Source organism: Ranitomeya imitator, chromosome 9 (assembly GCF_032444005.1).
Source record: "Ranitomeya imitator isolate aRanImi1 chromosome 9, aRanImi1.pri, whole genome shotgun sequence".
Taxonomy (NCBI): domain Eukaryota; kingdom Metazoa; phylum Chordata; class Amphibia; order Anura; family Dendrobatidae; genus Ranitomeya; species Ranitomeya imitator.
This window is the reverse complement of record NC_091290.1, coordinates 28246328-28264617: the sequence shown is the minus strand read 5'-3', so window position 1 is coordinate 28264617 and position 18290 is coordinate 28246328. Positions and strand designations below refer to the sequence as shown.

At 45.3% G+C, this 18290-nt stretch overlaps 1 protein-coding gene across 34 annotated transcripts in view; it reads left to right on the top strand.

The window, feature by feature from the left end:
• The window catches only part of NRXN2 (neurexin 2), a 724697-nt gene that overhangs the window by 371743 nt on the left and 334664 nt on the right, over positions 1 to 18290 (top strand). For all 34 annotated transcript variants that reach the window (XM_069738695.1, XM_069738707.1, XM_069738688.1 and 31 more), the window contains one exon: positions 6951 to 7141. In XM_069738695.1, the coding sequence (XP_069594796.1) occupies positions 6951 to 7141 (191 nt within the window). The remainder of the gene's footprint in view (positions 1 to 6950; positions 7142 to 18290) is intronic.

Genomic DNA, 18290 nt, shown 5'->3' with positions numbered 1-18290 from the left:
CTGCACCCCCATTCTGACATGTGCTGCTCCCATCCTGCACCCCCATTCTGACATGTGCTGCTCCATCCTGCGTCCCCATCCTGTCATGTGCTGCACCCATCCTGCACCCCCATTCTGACATGTGCTGCTGCCATCCTGCGCCCCCGTTCTGTCATGTGCTGCTCCCATCCTGCGCCCCCGTTCTGTCATGTGCTGCTCCCATCCTGCGCCCCCGTTCTGTCATGTGCTGCTCCCATCCTGCGCCCCCGTTCTGTCATGTGCTGCTCCCATCCTGCGCTCCCGTTCTGTCATGTGCTGCTCCCATCCTGCGCCCCCGTTCTGTCATGTGCTGCTCCCATCCTGCGCCCCCGTTCTGTCATGTGCTGCTCCCATCCTGCGCCCCTGTTCTGTCATGTGCTGCTCCCATCCTGCGCCCCCGTTCTGTCATGTGCTGCTCCCATCCTGCGCCCCCGTTCTGTCATGTGCTGCTCCCATCCTGCGCCCCCGTTCTGTCATGTGCTGCTCCCATCCTGCGCCCCCGTTCTGTCATGTGCTGCTCCCATCCTGCGCCCCCGTTCTGTCATGTGCTGCTCCCATCGTGCGCCCCCGTTCTGTCATGTGCTGCTCCCATCCTGCGCTCCCGTTCTGTCATGTGCTGCTCCCATCCTGCGCCCCCGTTCTGTCATGTGCTGCTCCCATCCTGCGCCCCCGTTCTGTCATGTGCTGCTCCCATCCTGCGCCCCTGTTCTGTCATGTGCTGCTCCCATCCTGCGCCCCCGTTCTGTCATGTGCTGCTCCCATCCTGCGCCCCCGTTCTGTCATGTGCTGCTCCCATCCTGCGCCCCCGTTCTGTCATGTGCTGCTCCCATCCTGCGCCCCCGTTCTGTCATGTGCTGCTCCCATCCTGCGCCCCCATTGTGACATGTGCTGCTCCCATCCTGCACCCCCATTCTGACGTGCTGCTCCATCCTGCGTCCCCATCCTGACATGTGCTGCTGCCATCCTGCGCCCCCGTTCTGTCATGTGCTGCTCCCATCCTGCGCCCCCGTTCTGTCATGTGCTGCTCCCATCCTGCGCCCCCGTTCTGTCATGTGCTGCTCCCATCCTGCGCCCCCGTTCTGTCATGTGCTGCTCCCATCCTGCGCTCCCGTTCTGTCATGTGCTGCTCCCATCCTGCGCCCCCGTTCTGTCATGTGCTGCTCCCATCCTGCGCCCCCGTTCTGTCATGTGCTGCTCCCATCCTGCGCCCCTGTTCTGTCATGTGCTGCTCCCATCCTGCGCCCCCGTTCTGTCATGTGCTGCTCCCATCCTGCGCCCCCGTTCTGTCATGTGCTGCTCCCATCCTGCGCCCCCGTTCTGTCATGTGCTGCTCCCATCCTGCGCCCCCGTTCTGTCATGTGCTGCTCCCATCCTGCGCCCCCGTTCTGTCATGTGCTGCTCCCATCCTGCGCCCCCGTTCTGTCATGTGCTGCTCCCATCCTGCGCTCCCGTTCTGTCATGTGCTGCTCCCATCCTGCGCCCCCGTTCTGTCATGTGCTGCTCCCATCCTGCGCCCCCGTTCTGTCATGTGCTGCTCCCATCCTGCGCCCCTGTTCTGTCATGTGCTGCTCCCATCCTGCGCCCCCGTTCTGTCATGTGCTGCTCCCATCCTGCGCCCCCGTTCTGTCATGTGCTGCTCCCATCCTGCGCCCCCGTTCTGTCATGTGCTGCTCCCATCCTGCGCCCCCGTTCTGTCATGTGCTGCTCCCATCCTGCGCCCCCATTGTGACATGTGCTGCTCCCATCCTGCACCCCCATTCTGACGTGCTGCTCCATCCTGCGTCCCCATCCTGACATGTGCTGCTGCCATCCTGCGCCCGTTCTGTCATGTGCTGCTCCCATCCTGCGCCACCATTGTATTATATGCCCCCATAAGATGCTCCATTATATATGCCCCGTATGCTGCTGCCATATATATAAAAAAAAAAAAATACTATACTCACCTATCGTCGCTGGGCGCCGAGTGCTGGGGGCCTGAGCAGGCAGGGACACCGGCACGCTGTGGGGGTCAGGTGCCGGTATCACCGCTAGCTCAGGCCCCCAGCACTTGCTATACTCACCTGTCTGTCCCGTTCCAGCGCTGCGCGCCGCCATCTTCCGGCTCCTCTGGCTGTGACTGTTCAGTCAGAGGGCGGCCCGGCGCGCATTAAGCGCGTCATCGCGCCCTCTGAACTGGGAACGTCACAGCAGAGGAGACTGGAAACGGAGCCGCATGCAGCGCTGGAACGGGGGACAGGTGAATATACTTACCCTCCTGGCGGTCCCTGACTCTCCGGTGGAGATCGCAGTGTGCGTTCAGTGTTTATGCATACCGTGATCTCCTGGGAGCGTCACTCTGTGAGGCCCAGACTGCGCCGGCGCTTGCGCAGTCTATAAAGGCTTTGGACAGAGTGACGCTCCCAGCGTTATATTATAGATATGTAATACTAGATGGTGGCCTGATTCTAACGCATTGGGTATTCTAGAATATGCATGTCCACGTAGTATATTGCCCAGCCACGTAGTATATTGCCCAGCCACGTAGTATATTGCCCAGTCACGTAGTATATTGCCCAGTCACGTAGTATATTGCCCAGCCACGTAGTATATTGCCCAGCCACGTAGTATATTGCCCAGCCACGTAGTATATTGCCCAGCCACGTAGTATATTGCCCAGTCACGTAGTATATTGCCCAGCCACATAATATATAGCAGAGCCACGTAGTATATTACCCAGGCACGTAGTATATTGCCCAGCACAGAGCCACATAGTATAGAGCCTTTCTTGCTCCTCGCCACGCTCCCGAGACCGCTCCATTGCAAGCGGCAGCTTCCGGTCCCAGGGCTGGTGTGAGCAGGACCTATGATGACGTCGCGGTCACATGACCATGACGTCTCGGCAGGTCCTTGTCACACATCAGCCCTGGGAGTGGAAGCTGCCGCTTGCAATGGAGCGGTCTCGGGAGCGTGGCGAGGAGCGGCAAAGGCGGCGGAGGGTGAGTATAGCAGGTTTTTTTTATTATTTTTAACATGACCTATTTTTACTATTGATGCTGCATAGGCAGCATCAATAGTAAATAATTGGGGACACACAGGGTTAATAGCAGCGGTAATGGAGTGCGTTACACCGCGGGCCGTTACCGCTGCCATTAACCCTGTGTGAGCGGTGAGTGGAGGGGGTTACGGAGCGGGCGCCGGGCAGTGACTGCAGGGGAGTAGGGGAGGGACTAATCGGACTGTGGTCGTCGCTGATTGGTCGCAGCAGCCATGACAGGCAGCTGCCGAGACCAATCAGCGAACGAATAACCGTGACAGAAGGACAGACAGATGGAAGTGACCCTTAGACAATTATGTATATAGATGTATGCTATTTTTTTATCCCCTTAAAGAATGGCCCGCAGTTTGAATAAATGTTTTAACTAAACGCGTCACCATTTTTACATTTTATTGTTCCTGCTATTTTTTCTTTTTTTTTTTGCTTCTTTAACAACCAGTAGGATATCCTCCCGAAATATATTCATACATAGCTGTGAACGTTTATGTATAAATATAGGATCAGGTCTATTTTACGATAACTCTACATTTCAACGCTTCAATTGTAGAAAGTGCCTAATGTAAAATAAAAAAAAAAACAATATAATGATACAGAACAAATCCATCTCCCCCATAGTGTGCAAATGATGATTAACGCAGTGGTGACTCGGCAGGTTCCTTCAGTGTAACAAAGGTAAAGCACGGGAAGCGCGAAATCCATGAATAAAGCGATGGTTCCAGCTCTGATAGACGCCAAGATTACGACATTGCTTTTATAGCGGATCCATGGCGGCACCGACAGCGGCGCTTATGTTCCGGATGAGCCATGACTAAGAATAAAACACAGGAACTAAAATACTTTTGAGAATTGCAGTAAACGTGACGTAATAATAATCCTGACCTTCGTGAGCGCAGCCGTAAGTGCAATATTCATCCAGTCTGGGATTATTTCCGCTTGGCTAGGGGGTCTCTCTCTCCACCATTCACCCCCATATCCGAAAAGTGCGTTTCCGTACCGATCCAGACCTGGGATTGACCATGTTTTTAGCGAATAGGCTGCTGTGTGTGATATTTCAAACTCGCAGAGTCGGTGCTCACGTCCTGCAGAGTTAAAGTGTATTCCCAGCCGGAATTGGGAACCCACAGCGCATGTATATTACATAGCGCTGTGCAATCCTAACGCAAAATGCTTGATGCATTATACAGTACGCGAGTGTCTTACTCCCCCACTTAGTAATTAGAACTGTCTATTTCTGTATCATTTTAAAAGCATTTTCCTGTTTGGCTCCTTTCAGTCGCACTTTTAGGTCAGCTTTGCATACGTAAAGTAGGCTGACCCCGAGATACGTCGCCAGCTTCTAGGAGTGCCGCTAAATGACATCCGTATCCTCGTCCCGGCTCATATACGTAATATCGCCTGTCACTAGTAATAAACAGTCATTGCGTCCTGGCAAAATACATATTGACCAGAGGGAAGACAATAACGCCCATGTTAACACATTTCCCTTAGAAACTATCCACAACCTGCCGGAAAAGTAGAAAAAAAAAGTAATAAAATGTCAGCTTTGATAATTCAGTGATGGAAAAGAACCTGTTCTTGTATTCGGCTTCATAGCGTGTGATGGGAATTCACACAAAATACAATCCCTATATTAATTTGGTTTATTCTTAGTTTCCAATTTAGATTTGGCATTTATCCGATCCATTACACCTCCCGATGGTCTTTCCCCTAGTAACACTTTATAAGATTTAATAGACGTTTACACCGTTGGCTTTTACGGAAAATAAATTCCGCCTGGATATTTTTACCTCTTTATTTTTTATTTTTTTCCCAATGTTCGCTTTCTTCCTAATTGTAAAATTCCGGAACCTAATAAATGGTATTCATTAAGAATTTCCTAGCATTTTTGCTGCTGCGGAGTCTGTGTAACTCCTTCACACAGCGGATTGTCCTGCTGCCTGCAGGATGAATCTGATTTATTTATTTTTAAACAGATCATTTTTATAAAGCAAAACCACTTTACATACAATTATCCTTTTTTGTTTCACATTTTTATTTCTTTTTTACTTGCTTAGATATCGCCATAAATTCCGGACATCATCATCACTGTCCCCATTGGTTCTCACAAACCAAAAATTCAGTATGTCTTTGGAGTGTGGGAAGAAAGCCACGCAAGAGGGGAGAACAAACAAAACTCCTTGCAGATGTTGTCCTTGGTGGGATTTGTACCTGGGACTCCAGCAAGGAAACGGTGCTAACCACTGAGCCACCGCACTCGTAATTAGTCGTAATTTAAGCCACATTTGTGGCATGACTTCTGGTGGTATTTTTGTTTGCCCTTGGCCAAACCAAGTCCTTTCTGAGCACGACTCACTTTTTCATTTTTTTAAGTTCTGACCAGGACTGGAATAAAACTACCAAAAGTTGCAAGATGATTGCCACACTTCTAACAGTTTTACGCCAGAAAGTACTTAACCCTGCTGTTGTCTTCGGTCAAAAACGACCGACCTTGAACTTCAATATTCTTTAAAATATTCAAGATGCGGCTCTGAAACCCGTGGCCGACCGACCCATCCTCATTTAAGTTTCAGAACCGCATCTTGAACACCCCAAAAAATACCAAAGTTCAAAATCAGTCTCCCCAGACCGAAGACAACATCAGGGTTTAATTTCGCCCTTTTTCTCTAGAAAAAAAGAACAAAGACAGTGATGAATCTGGGTGTAAATGGGGGAAAAAACTTACTGAACACAGTGATAGAAATGTTTGGGGAACTTGATGAAGGAGAGCTGGTATTGATAAGCCAAGATCAGAAGTGGAACAATCGGAGGAAAAGTATCATAGAAACCCGTCACCACTTCTGAATTTATCACCCACTCCTGATTTTAGCTTTCAAATACTGATGTAAAGTACTAATAATAATCTTTATTAACATATTCCGCAGCGCTTTACAGTTTGCACACATTATCATCGCTGTCCCCATTGGGGCTCACAATCTAAAATTCCTATCAGTATGTCTTTGGAATGTGGGAGGAAATCGGAGTGCCCGGAGGAAACCCACGCAAACACAGAGAGAACATACAAAGTCTTTGCAGATGTTGTCCTGGGTGGGATTAGAACCCAGGACCCCAGCGCTGCAAGGCTGCAGTGCTATCCACTGCGCCACCATGCTGACCAAATACTGCTAGTGTGAACGTGGCCTAAGGGTAAAAGTTGATGCATTACAAAGAGAACTAATTTTTTACTTGGTTTTAAAGTAGATCCTCCACCAAATATCACACTACAAGCTTTTTTTTTTGTATTAAAAAGGCTGATGAGGCTGGTGTACTTACTTTGAAAATAATGGCTGTAAAATCCTTCTTCTTTTTTTTTTTTTTGCATATTTTCTTGCCCAATATTAAAATGAGAATTTTAGGAGTCTCCTTAAAAAAAAATTCTTGTATTTAACATCAGGATAAGGATTTTCAAAGTAAGTACACCTGCCTTCTCAGGTCTAAGAGAACTATTTCATAATGAATGCAGTTTTTCATTGTGAAATCTGGTGACAGGTGTACGTTAATCCTGGATAAAGGGCGATTGTAATTCCTGCCAGTGACAGCCTCGACACCTTTATTAAACCCCGATAAAGCAGTAGGACGCGTTGGCAGATCAATTACTTTATATTTTTATAATTTTGTTCTTGTGAACAAGGCTTTCTGTTCTAACCGCAGATGTGAGAAATGTCTCAATTCTTCTTTATCTACTACATTTCTACAGATATTAGTAAATCACCACGAAACCGGAGATCAGAGATGTCCCGGGAATTGAACGTTCCGTTTTGTTACAGTTGTTACACCGAAGCAATGTTTTCTGTACCTATGTATAAATATTTATTGCGACATTGTAGACTAAACCACGTGCCTTTTTATTTGACTCCTCTAGGTATATACATTATGTCTTCGACCTTGGGAATGGCCCGTCGTTAATGAAAGGCAATTCAGAGCGACTGTTGAACGATAACCAATGGCACAGCGTCGCTGTCTCCCGAGATCCGGGCAATGCTCACACTCTAAGGATTGATGGAAGAACGGTCACGCAGCACTCTACAGGGGCCAGCAATCTAGATCTGAAGGGTGAGACACCGATCAACGCAGCAGAGTCACAAAATATTCCGTCCTCTTTGTGCACTCACTCATGTTTCCCCATTCTAAGTAAAGAATATCCTGATCACTATTATTTGGAAACTACAGTATATAGTGGTTATTAATTAGTTATCAATCATCAATTTTTGTTCAGTAATACATGCACCTTATACGATTTTTTTTTAATACTTGCGCCATATAGAACTCTATCCTTCAAAAGAAATGAAATAACACAATCTGTATGGAAAACTATTCCCTTAAATGTTTAATTATGAAATACATAGTTATTCTGTATCTATAGGAAAGAGGATAATATGCGGTTTTCCGGGGGGTACGAGCCAGAAAAATCCTAAAATCCTGCCTTGAATGCAACTACTATGGTTCATGTTCTCAACCCCCACTCCATACATTGTTTATGTATTTATTATTCATTGCTTATATAGCGCCATCATATTCTGCATTGGGGCACACAATCTAGACTCCCTATCAGTATGTCTTTTGGAGTGTGGGAGGAAACTGGAAAACCCGGAGGAAACCCACGCAAAAACAGGGAGAACATACAAATGCCTTTCAGATGTTGCCCTCGGTGTGATTTGATAAAGCAACAGTGCCAACCACTGTGCCACCGTGCAGCCCTGTGTATGGAACTGCCAGAGAAAGTTGGGTACAGAACTCTATTTCTGGCAGTCCCATAATGAATGGAGCAAAGGTCAAACAAGCGCACCGCTACTATATTCAAGACTGGGGTGCAATACTCCATTATCACAGTCACTGTGGGTCCCAGCCGTTGGACCACCAATAATGATGAGCGAATATACTCGTTACTCGAGATTTCTCGAGCACGCTCGGGGGTCCTCCGAGTATTTTTTAGTGCTCGGAGATTTAGTTTTTCAGGTCGCAGCTGAATGATTTACATCTGTTAGCCAGCGTAAGTACATGTGGGGGTTGCCTGGTTGCTAGGGAATCCCCACATGTACTTATGCTGGCTAACAGATGTAAATCATTCAGCTGAGGCAAGAAAAACTAAACCTCCGAGCACTAAAAAAATACTTGGAGGACCCCCGAGCATGCTCGGGAAATCAACCACCAGCTATCAGCTGTGAATTGGGAATAACTTGTCATTTTGGTAATAACCCTTTAAAAGGGTTGTCCAGGACTTTATATTTTTATTTTTCTTCTTACTACGGGCCTAAGAACTAACAGCCGGGTACTTGCTAATTACCTGCATGCTGTACCGGGCACTCGTCACACTGACACAGAGCGGTCACAGACCGTTGTTACTGCCGGCGATTCAGCAGCTTCAGCTAATGTCATGTTGAAAGAGCAGCGGCTTCTCATTCACTCTGCTGATGGGGTGTAGCTGCTGACATCATGCAGATTGACAGCCGGCTCTCTACTGCATAACTTCGGGGAGTCGACTGTCAATCAGCATGACATCGGCAGTCATGCCTCATCAACAGGGCAGCCCGGAAAAAGAAGAGCTGCTCTGTTGACGTGGTGCAACTGAATCACCCGCAGGAGCGGTTGGTGACCTCTCGGATCCAGCACCAGGTAGAACCGGCAGGTACGTTAGCAACTAGCTGTTTGTTAGGCCCAGAGTAACAAAAAAAAATAGTTCTGGACAACTCCTTTAAAGGGCATTTTTATATTGGCAAGTGCTCTGAGCATCAAGCTAGGACTTTGGCATCTCTCTGACAAACTCCTCTATAGTCAGTCTCTAGTAGGACTGTAAGCCATGTTGTTTCAGTCACTTTTAAAGTTACAAAGTAACACAGCGAATTATAAAGCCATTTCTTTCCAGTCTATTCTTGTATTTGCAAGACCGTTTTAGAGGGGAGATAATAGTTAAAGAGGTCATGTCACCAGGTCAAAAGTGTTCAATTTCTTCTCTTATTTTATTCCTGCTGTTCTCCTGATTATGACTTTTTTTTATACGCCATACAGTTCCAGAAATATGGGTCTTTTTTATTTGCTAATGAATTTTCCAATTTTTTTATATGCTAATTCTCCCCATCTTTACCAAGGGGGCGTGGCTCAGAGTAATAATGCAGACACGCCCTCCTATAGAATCCGGTGGGAAACACCCCCCTTAGTAAAGACCATAAAAGTTAGTACTAAATACAAAGTTTCAGCTCACCCGCACGAGGAATTATCATGGTTCCGAGCAGTGACCGCATCTATGCCATGATGCAGGGAAGTCCAAAAAAGAACAGTCCAGCTCCACAATCCCGAAGGTTTATTTATTTGAGTGTGAATGACAGAAATCAGTGCAGTATTAAAATATCACGAAAGATATGGATAAAACATCAATGCGTTTCCGGTGACTACACCCTTAGTCATGATAATTAAAAGTTCCGCATCTCTGGAACCGTATGGCAGATTTTCAGATATCAAAAAACGCCATATTCAGGGGAGCAGCGGGAACAAAATATGGGAAAAATTATGGTCTTTCGAGGGGTTGTCGAAGACTGTTTTTGCTTTTGCTCTGTCGATGGGGCGTGACTGCCGTCATGCTGATTGACAGCTGGCTCCTCCGGTTAGGCAGTTGGCAGCTGGCTGTCAATCAGCATGACGTCGGCAGTCACAGAGCAGAGAATTGGATAATCCCTTTAAGAGTTTAATTACTATATTCCGGCTACCTGCAGTAACCAGTGTATGAAATGCCTCCAGACAGCCGACTCTATTGTGACACATTGGACGGTTCTCATGTATAAAACTTTTTATGTAAGTCATGCAGACGCCGTTACTTGTTCCTTAATTATTTCCCAGGATATTTGTAAATACAATATTTGCAAACCGATCCTTTGATAATTCAGCTTGCATCTATGCTATCTGATCTCCTCAAAATAGTTTTCTTAAGAAGTCTTTTTTGGACTCCGTTTGTGGCATTTCGTTGAAGTTTCCATTAGTTTTTCTATCGCTGAAAAGAGAAAAAACTTCCTTCATCTGTTGAAGCTTACATCAAAGAAGTATAAACCAAAATAATAATTTACTAATTCAACTTTTTATTGTAAATTACTTCACATGAGCAATGTATATAGTCTGTAGTATATATTCTATATACAGTCTTTTAAAAGGGATTAGTGATGAGCGAAAAAGGTGTTATCTGAGCATGCTCTGGTGCTAACAGAATGCCTTTGGCGTGCTCGAAAAATATGTTAGAGTCACCGTGGCTGCATTAATCACAGCTGTTCGACAGTCGCAACACATGCAGGGATTCTCTAACAAGCAGGAAATCCATTCATATGTTGCGGCTGTCGAACAGCCGCGAGACATGCAGCAATGGGGACTCGAACATGTTATTCGAGCACGCAGAGGGAGAAGTAGTGAGAGAGGAAGGCAGAGACACACAGAAATGGCACTGCTGTAGTCTATTAAGTGTTTTGTTTTTAATACTCCAGAGCTGGATTCATACCTACAATGCTTAGTACTGATGTGTATTGTCCTACATGCTGATGCTGCTTTTTTGTGTGCTAAAAAGAGATTGCAGAGCAGGAATCTTATCATGTCTCTGTGTGTGTTTGTTTATCAGACATCATAGCAGCTACTCTCTGCCCCATAGCTCATAGAAAAGTGAAATCTAGAGATTTTGGCCAATTCATCAAGACCGGCATTTTTCCTACTGGTCTTGATGGGGGTGGGGTCAGGGTCGATAGCGAGGCGCTTCATTTATTAAGAGGCGCACACCTCTCCATGAATCTGGCGAGGTGCGAACTGGCATGTGCACTGACCTTACACATTAGATTAATGTTGGCGAATGATGCTTTGGCCAATTGTTCGGCCGGCAGCATCTCAGGACAGCGCTCCTGTGTTCTCTATCAGCCACCGACTGACGCATCGGCAATTGACTTCTCCAGGAGAACGATGTGATCGGCAGTCCGAAATTGGACATGCGCGATAGCCATCTCTCTCCACCATTAGTCGGCCGGTGACCTCATACACATTGGACAGTTTGCTAAGTCTGTCGATGCCTCCAGGTTCTGCTGACGTTAATGTGTATGGGGGCCTTTATTCTAAAAAGCTAATCTACAGTTTTGCTTTAATTAAAAAAAAAAGGCTGGAGACCATGACAAGTAGATTATTGTGCAATCCACCTTCCAATCAAGCATGTAAACTGGATTACTTATTTAATATAAAACATTCACATAAATTCGTTTTGAATTGAATCAATTTTTGCTTTAGGAATTTGATGAACCTGAAGAATTCATATTATTTGTGATTCACTTTACCTGATTTACCTAAAATGGCTGCTGCCATTTTATAAATTAGAGAAGATTACATTAACGAGAGAAGGAACACATGACCTCAGGCGAGCTTCCCCATAATGAAATGCAGCCATGACATCACTTGGCATAGCGCAACCATTTGGAGCAGACTTGTTGTGAATTCAGCTTTTGGGCTCCCTCCGGTGGTTGTAGAGGGTAATGCAGTTGTGCCTGGACCGCAGGAGTGGACAGGTGAATCTACTAATTGCAAAACTGACTGGGGTATATAGCTTTGCTGGATCCTTTAGTCAGTGCCAGTTGTCCATTGTTCTTGAAGGATTCACTTCCCTGCTGGTCTCTCCAGTTTGCTGTGTTTTTCTACAAAGATAAGTTCTGGCTTTGTTTTTCTGTCCACCTGCAGTGGACCTTATAGTTCTGTGCATTTTCATGTTTTTGTCTTGTCCAGCTTGGTTTGTGAAGGATTTTTTGCAGCCTAGCTATTTCTCTGGAGATGCAGATATACCCCCCATACCTTTAGTCAGATGTGGTGTTCCGTATTTTCTGCGGTGGATATTTTCTAGTGTTTTTATACTGACCGCATAGTACTCTGTTCTATTCTTTCTCTTTAGCTAGTATGGCCTCCTATGCTAAAATCTTATTTCATATCTACGTATGTTATTTCCCTCTCCTCTCACAGTCAATATTTGTGGGGCGATATCTATCCTTTGGGGATTTTCTCTGAGGCAAGATAGGTTTCCTGTTTCTGTCTTTAGGGGTAGTTAGATCTTAGGCTGTGTCGAGGGGTCTAGGGAGCGTTAGGTACCCCCCACGGCTACTTTTAGTTGCGCTGCTAGGTTCAGGGTTTGCGGTCAGTACAGGGACCACCTTCTCCAGAGTCCGTCTCATGCTGCTCCAAGGCCACCAGATCATAACACAGACTGCTGAAAGCATGTATAAAAGTTAAAGCAGGGAATGCAGCAGCCATATTGAGAAGATGTCACAGCGCAGCAGAGACCTAAAAAATGGTCCGACTATGCTGATGAGTGGGATCAGTTTTTCTCTGAGGTGGGGAGAAAACAAAAGTTTCTTCACCTTTTTAATTTGTGAAAATGGAACTAAACTCTGATGTCATCTGAGTGCGGTCCAACGTTTTTCACGGACTTGTTGCCGATTTTGATTTGACACTCGGATAAAAATCCGAAATGTCTCCACTTGATCCGAGGTAAAAATTGAGCATATAGAACATCGTGGGTATCAGTGCTATCTGTGAAAACCACCGATAGCATTCGTTGAATATAATCGGTCATGTGCACAAGTTATTAGGTTGAGTTCACACGTTGCAGCAGTGTTGCGGGTTTTTGTGCTATTTGCTGTGATTTTCTATTCCATGGTTCTATATAAAAAAAATACAAAAAAAAAACCTTAGTTGCAACATGTCAACTACACCCAGAAAAGACAATACTATCTCACACATTTTATAGGGCCATTGGAGGCTTTGGGGTAATTTTCGATTTGCAGTGACTCGAATGTCCTGGGAAAATTAGGTGAATCTGGCAAATTTGGATTTTGAAATGATTCGCTCTTCTCTACGACTTTTGCAATTCGGCGATTATCCTCTTTGCTATGAAACCATAAAACCTTCTAGCTCATGTGAAAACAGGAAGAAGAATTAGATTCCAAGAAGGATTTGCCTGGTGTAAAGTTAAAGGGAAAAAAACACAGTAAGAGTCTAGGAGCTGATAATCTGCATCTTGATATTTATAGATTTAACGAGATTATGGCAGCACTCCGCAGACTTTATTAGGTGACTGAGTGATTTATTCACTTGTCACCAGTCACAGACTCTGTGCATGATCTGTAAATCTAACACTCGGACAGACTTTGATATTGCTTCGTTAGTGAAGGCTGACCCAAATGGATTGATACAGTAAGTCCGTATCAATTGTACGTCTCAATCTCTAATATTTAACCCTGGAGAGCTATTAATGGCAAAATAAGGAAAGAAGAATTAAGTGGGTTGTCATTTTTCTAGCCATGGATTGATTGCAAAATAATAATAAACAGAGGCATACTGTCCTTCCAGCGCCCCCGCAGATCCATCGCACGCTGCTCTGGAAGTCTCCGCCATCTCCAGGAGCGGTATGTGCCCTATTCGTAAGTCATAGCATCAATTAAAGGCTGCAGCAGTGATTGGAAAGGAGCATTATCGGCTGTGCCGGATCCGCGGGGGCGGTGCGAAGCGAGTATCCCTGAGCTTGTTATTTTTAATCAATCCATGCCTAAGAAAAAATGTTACCGTTGAACAACCCCTTCAATATTTATTTATTTCCATCCCATCTAGCAATAATGTTATATTTTCCAGTATTTACAGTACATATTTATATATTATTTTTATTTATTATTATAGCGTCATTTATTCCATGGCGCTTTACATGACTGAGGAGAGATATAGTTGGAACGCCCGGCGGGGCGGCGGGGTACTCGGTACCGCGTCCGGTACTTAAAGAGGATGTGTCACGGCGGCGGCGACCCGTTCCTTGGCCCCAGGTGGCCAAGTAAAAGGGACGGTCTTTAAAGGGGTTTGTAAGTTAATAAATGTTTGTGACGCCACCTGTGGTACTCGGTCAGGGGTGACTGACGCTGCTTAAAGGGGTCCTCTGGGTCGATGTTGTGGCAGCAAGGATGGTATGGCTTCCCACAGGTGAAGCTGGGTCCCCAGGGCTTCCAGTGTAGTAGGGACAGGTGGTAGGTGGTATAGAAAGAAATGAAGGACACCGGGTTGCAGTCTCTTTACCTCTTTACTGATGAATTCAGGCAGCCACAGTCCAGGGTACCGGATCACAGGTACAGGTACGGTCCGGCTGGCTTGGAAGTGAATCTGGACTCCCCTTTACCAGGCGAGGTTGGAAGCCTTCCTGCTAGTGCTGTGGTGTAGTCCCTTGCTGCCTTAGGCCTCACACAAGGTCCTCATGTTTCTTCTGTCCCCCTTGTTGGTAGGACACTACCCGTACGACAGGTAGCTCAGGCCTTTTTATAGGATCTCTATCACGACCCGGGCTCTATTTGCTACTGTGTCCTCAGGTGTCAATGGTGGACAGGTAACTTGCAATCTGCTGTCCCGCCGGTTTCTGCCGTGGGGCATAGAGTTACCCCCACAACCTCGGTCTTCCGGCTACCGGTATCTGCACTCTGCATGGAGGAAGCCCAGTCGCAGCTTCTCTCTCCAGCTCTTCACTTTCCTTCGCTACACTTCCTCACTCAAACTCTTTACAGACTGCTCAGCTTTCCTCTTTGCTCTGCCCAGGAGCTTCAGCACCTCATATGGCGGCAAGGCCCCCTCTTTTTCTCTGACTCTGTCTGTCTCCTCTCACTCCACTCTCCTCTCGCAGACTGGCTAACTCCTCCTCCAGACCAGAATATATATCTATATCTACGGAACCTCCCCTGAAACTGGGTTCAGAGCTCCCCGTTCTGGCCTGGAGTCAGAACAGTGTTGTATGTGCTGTATACCTGATAAAAGGGGTCCTTCCTCGCTTCCAAGCGTGACATCACTCTCCCCGTGAGGAAAGCAATGCCACTGTAACAACCAGGAACCTGGGGTGTTACATATACAGTGTTGTTTGCTTTTCTCTTGGTCAGCATGGGTAAAGGATTCTTTTTGTAATACACATTAGGTGTTAGATGAATGAATACTCAATTGATCAACAACAATCGATCTTGACTCTATCATACACATGCATGATCAGCTTGACTGAGTCGTCCGCTGTTATCAATCTAGAGAATGGAGAAACGAGCAGTGGCTTACTTCCAGTAGAACAGAAGGACCGGACATTTGGTTTTTAGACTATGTTCACATGTCCAGTAATCATCAGTTAGAACAGATTCAGATTCAATCCGTTGACAAAAAAAAGTAGTGCAGACAACTTTTCTGTTTGCATGAAAAAAACTGATTTCAACTGTATTAGCTTTTTATAACATTGAAGTTTGTGAAAAATGGATCTGTCAAATAGCCATCTGTTTTTCTCTTGAAGAAGATCCATTTTTTGCTTACTGGATCAGTTTCAAATAAATGATTACATGAAAGTTCACATGTCCAGTAGAATATGTGATATATTTATTTTTCCACCTCCGGTAAGCAAAACCAGATCCATTATAAATGGAAGAAAAATGGATGGCTATTTAACAAATCAGCTTTCCATAGACTTGAATGTTTAAAAAAAAAAAGTGGATCCAGTTGAAATAACTACTTTTTCAGGCGAACAAAAAAGTTGTGTTTGTCAACAGATTACAGATGGATCAATTCTAAAGGATGATTACTGGACATATGAACTTTGCCTTCAACTAGACACTTTTTCCCCCTAGTATCATCTGTTGGGAAGGGAGAATCATTATATCAAAAAACCCCAGAGGAAGCCTGTGAGGCGAAACTTGTTGGGGTGGATATGTGAAGATTTTAGTTCACTAGCGATGCCAGTGTATATCTTAGAGAATAGAGATTCTGTTTGAGCCGTTTTGCAATCCATGAACTGCAGTCTTGGTGGATATACTCTGAAAAGAAATCAGATTGATGAATGAATCATACAAATCCTAGAGATTATAATTGCTACAGAAATAACACAGGTACACTAGTGTGTTTTTAATTTATTCACCACTTTTTTTTTTTTTTAAAAGAGTAATAATAAAGTTATGCTTTAATGCATCCCTTAATTAGGGTTTAGTTACCCTCTGGGTAATCTGGTAATATGAATTTTTCATCCCTATAGGGGTGTATACGCTTATTGGTTGAATCGGGAGAGTCGGGAGGCACCTATAACAATTAGATGGCGTTCACGTCCTGCTGATATTGGCTGGCTCGGATTACTTTAATCTAATTTATACGGGGGGCTTCATATCTCCCTCTTTCTTTGGTTTAATTTGATGAACAGTCTCCTTTCATGTATCCGAGTTGAATTTGCGTGGAAAATAGAACACTTCTATCAAAAAGGACTGTGATCAGCTAAAGTGCCGAAATTGGAATTCAGCCGCCTGCTTAAATTTGACCAAGAAAATCGATTCACATAATTTTTTTTTTATCCGAATCAAATGTTCCTTATGCCTCTAGAACCCAAAGCATAATAAATGTTACCGATATGGATGAGTAGATCTCCTCACGAACCTCCAGTACACGAACCAGGCCCGTGTTCTCTGGCCGTTGACGGGCTAAGTGAATGTCCTTACCCTTCAGGCTGGGCTTACGATTAGCTGGTGACGCACCACCTGTCCACCACATGCCACAAAGATGATGTCTCGCTAGGCTGGCGAATCAAACGCCAATTCGGTGAACTCGGAAGCTCAAGAAATTCACGCATCTCCTGTCCATAGCCAGAGAACACTGACCTGCACCATGTACCAGGGTCGCATGAAGTGATGCGCTCCTCTCTCATGACCACTATTATTCTTTTATTACTTCTGCAGTAGAAAATCTTCTTTTATAACAAATCCTTTTTTTAGGTGATGGGGTCATCATATTCTGAGAGCTATAACTTTTTCTTTTAGTTTTTTATTTTTATTTCTGGAGTCCAATAATTTTCCTAGACTCAAGTCACTATCTCCACCATCTTTTCCTCCTATATTCTCATAGCCCTCCCTCCAGGTTCCTAGTTTAAACACTCCTCCAACCTTGTAGCCATTTTTTCCCCTTGGTCAACTGCACCCTTCCCATTCAGGAGCATCCAAAACCTATCATAGAACATGTAGTCAACAGAGATGTTGGCCCAGTTCTCCAGGAACCCAAAACTCTCCTTCCTGCGCCAATTCCTGAGCCAATTATTCACCTTCCTAATCTCCCACTATTTCAGATAATACTACCTGTGAGGTACTTGCCTTACGCTTTCATGCTGATTTCCTGAAATAAATTTTAAGGGCCCTTTAGCCTTGTCTTTGGTTTCTACCTGCCCGATTATCGCTGAGTCCTCCCAGTAATCTATCAGCCTGATCTGTGATGTGTTGAACTCGAACGCCAGGAAGACAACATACAATCCCAGTCTTTGTGGCAGATTGCCCAGTCTGTTACCCTAAAGGTACCGTCACATTTAGCGACGCTGCAGCGATCTAGACAACGATGCCGATCGCTGCAGCGTCGCTGTGTGGTTGCTGGAGAGCAGTCACACATACAGCTCTCCAGCGACCAACGATGCCGAGGTCCCGGGTAACCAGGGTAAACATCGGGTTACTAAGTGCAGGGTCGCGCTTAGTAACCCGATGTTTACCCTGGTTACCAGTGTAAATGTAAAAAAAACCAAACACTACATACTTAAATTCCGGTGTATGTCGCGTCCCCCGGCGTTGTTCTTCCCCGCACTGTGTGAGCGCCAGCCATAAAGCAGAGCGGTGACGTCACCGCTCTGCTTTACGGCCGGCCGGCGCTCACAGTCAGTGCGGGAAGCAGAACGCCGGGGGACGTGACAGAAGTGGATGGGTGGTGTAAACACGCTGAAAAAACGCACCAAAAGTGCAGGTGTCAGGTTTTTCTGCGTTTTTTTGTGCCAAAACCTGATTATATAGAAAATTACTTTTTTTTAACACTAAACTTTATTAGCATGCATAAGAGACCATACTATCATGTCAAAACCGCAGCAAAATGCACAAGAAAAAACAAGGAAAACATGCTTTTTTTCTGCAGCTTCTTTCCTGCTAAGAGATAATATTTTGCTGCAGAAAAAAAATCACCTAGTGTGAACTTACCCAAACACAGGAATATGTACAAATAAATTCAATCAGTGAATTAATACGAGTCACTGAACCACACTAAAGACAAACCAATCGCTAGCTCTTCCACTCGCTTTTTCAGATGCTTTTAAAGCTACCGTACGTTCTTATCCATAGCTGCAATTCACTGCACTGTTTGTAAAGGACTGCAGGCCTCAAGCAGTCGCTATTTAAATCTTAATCTTAAT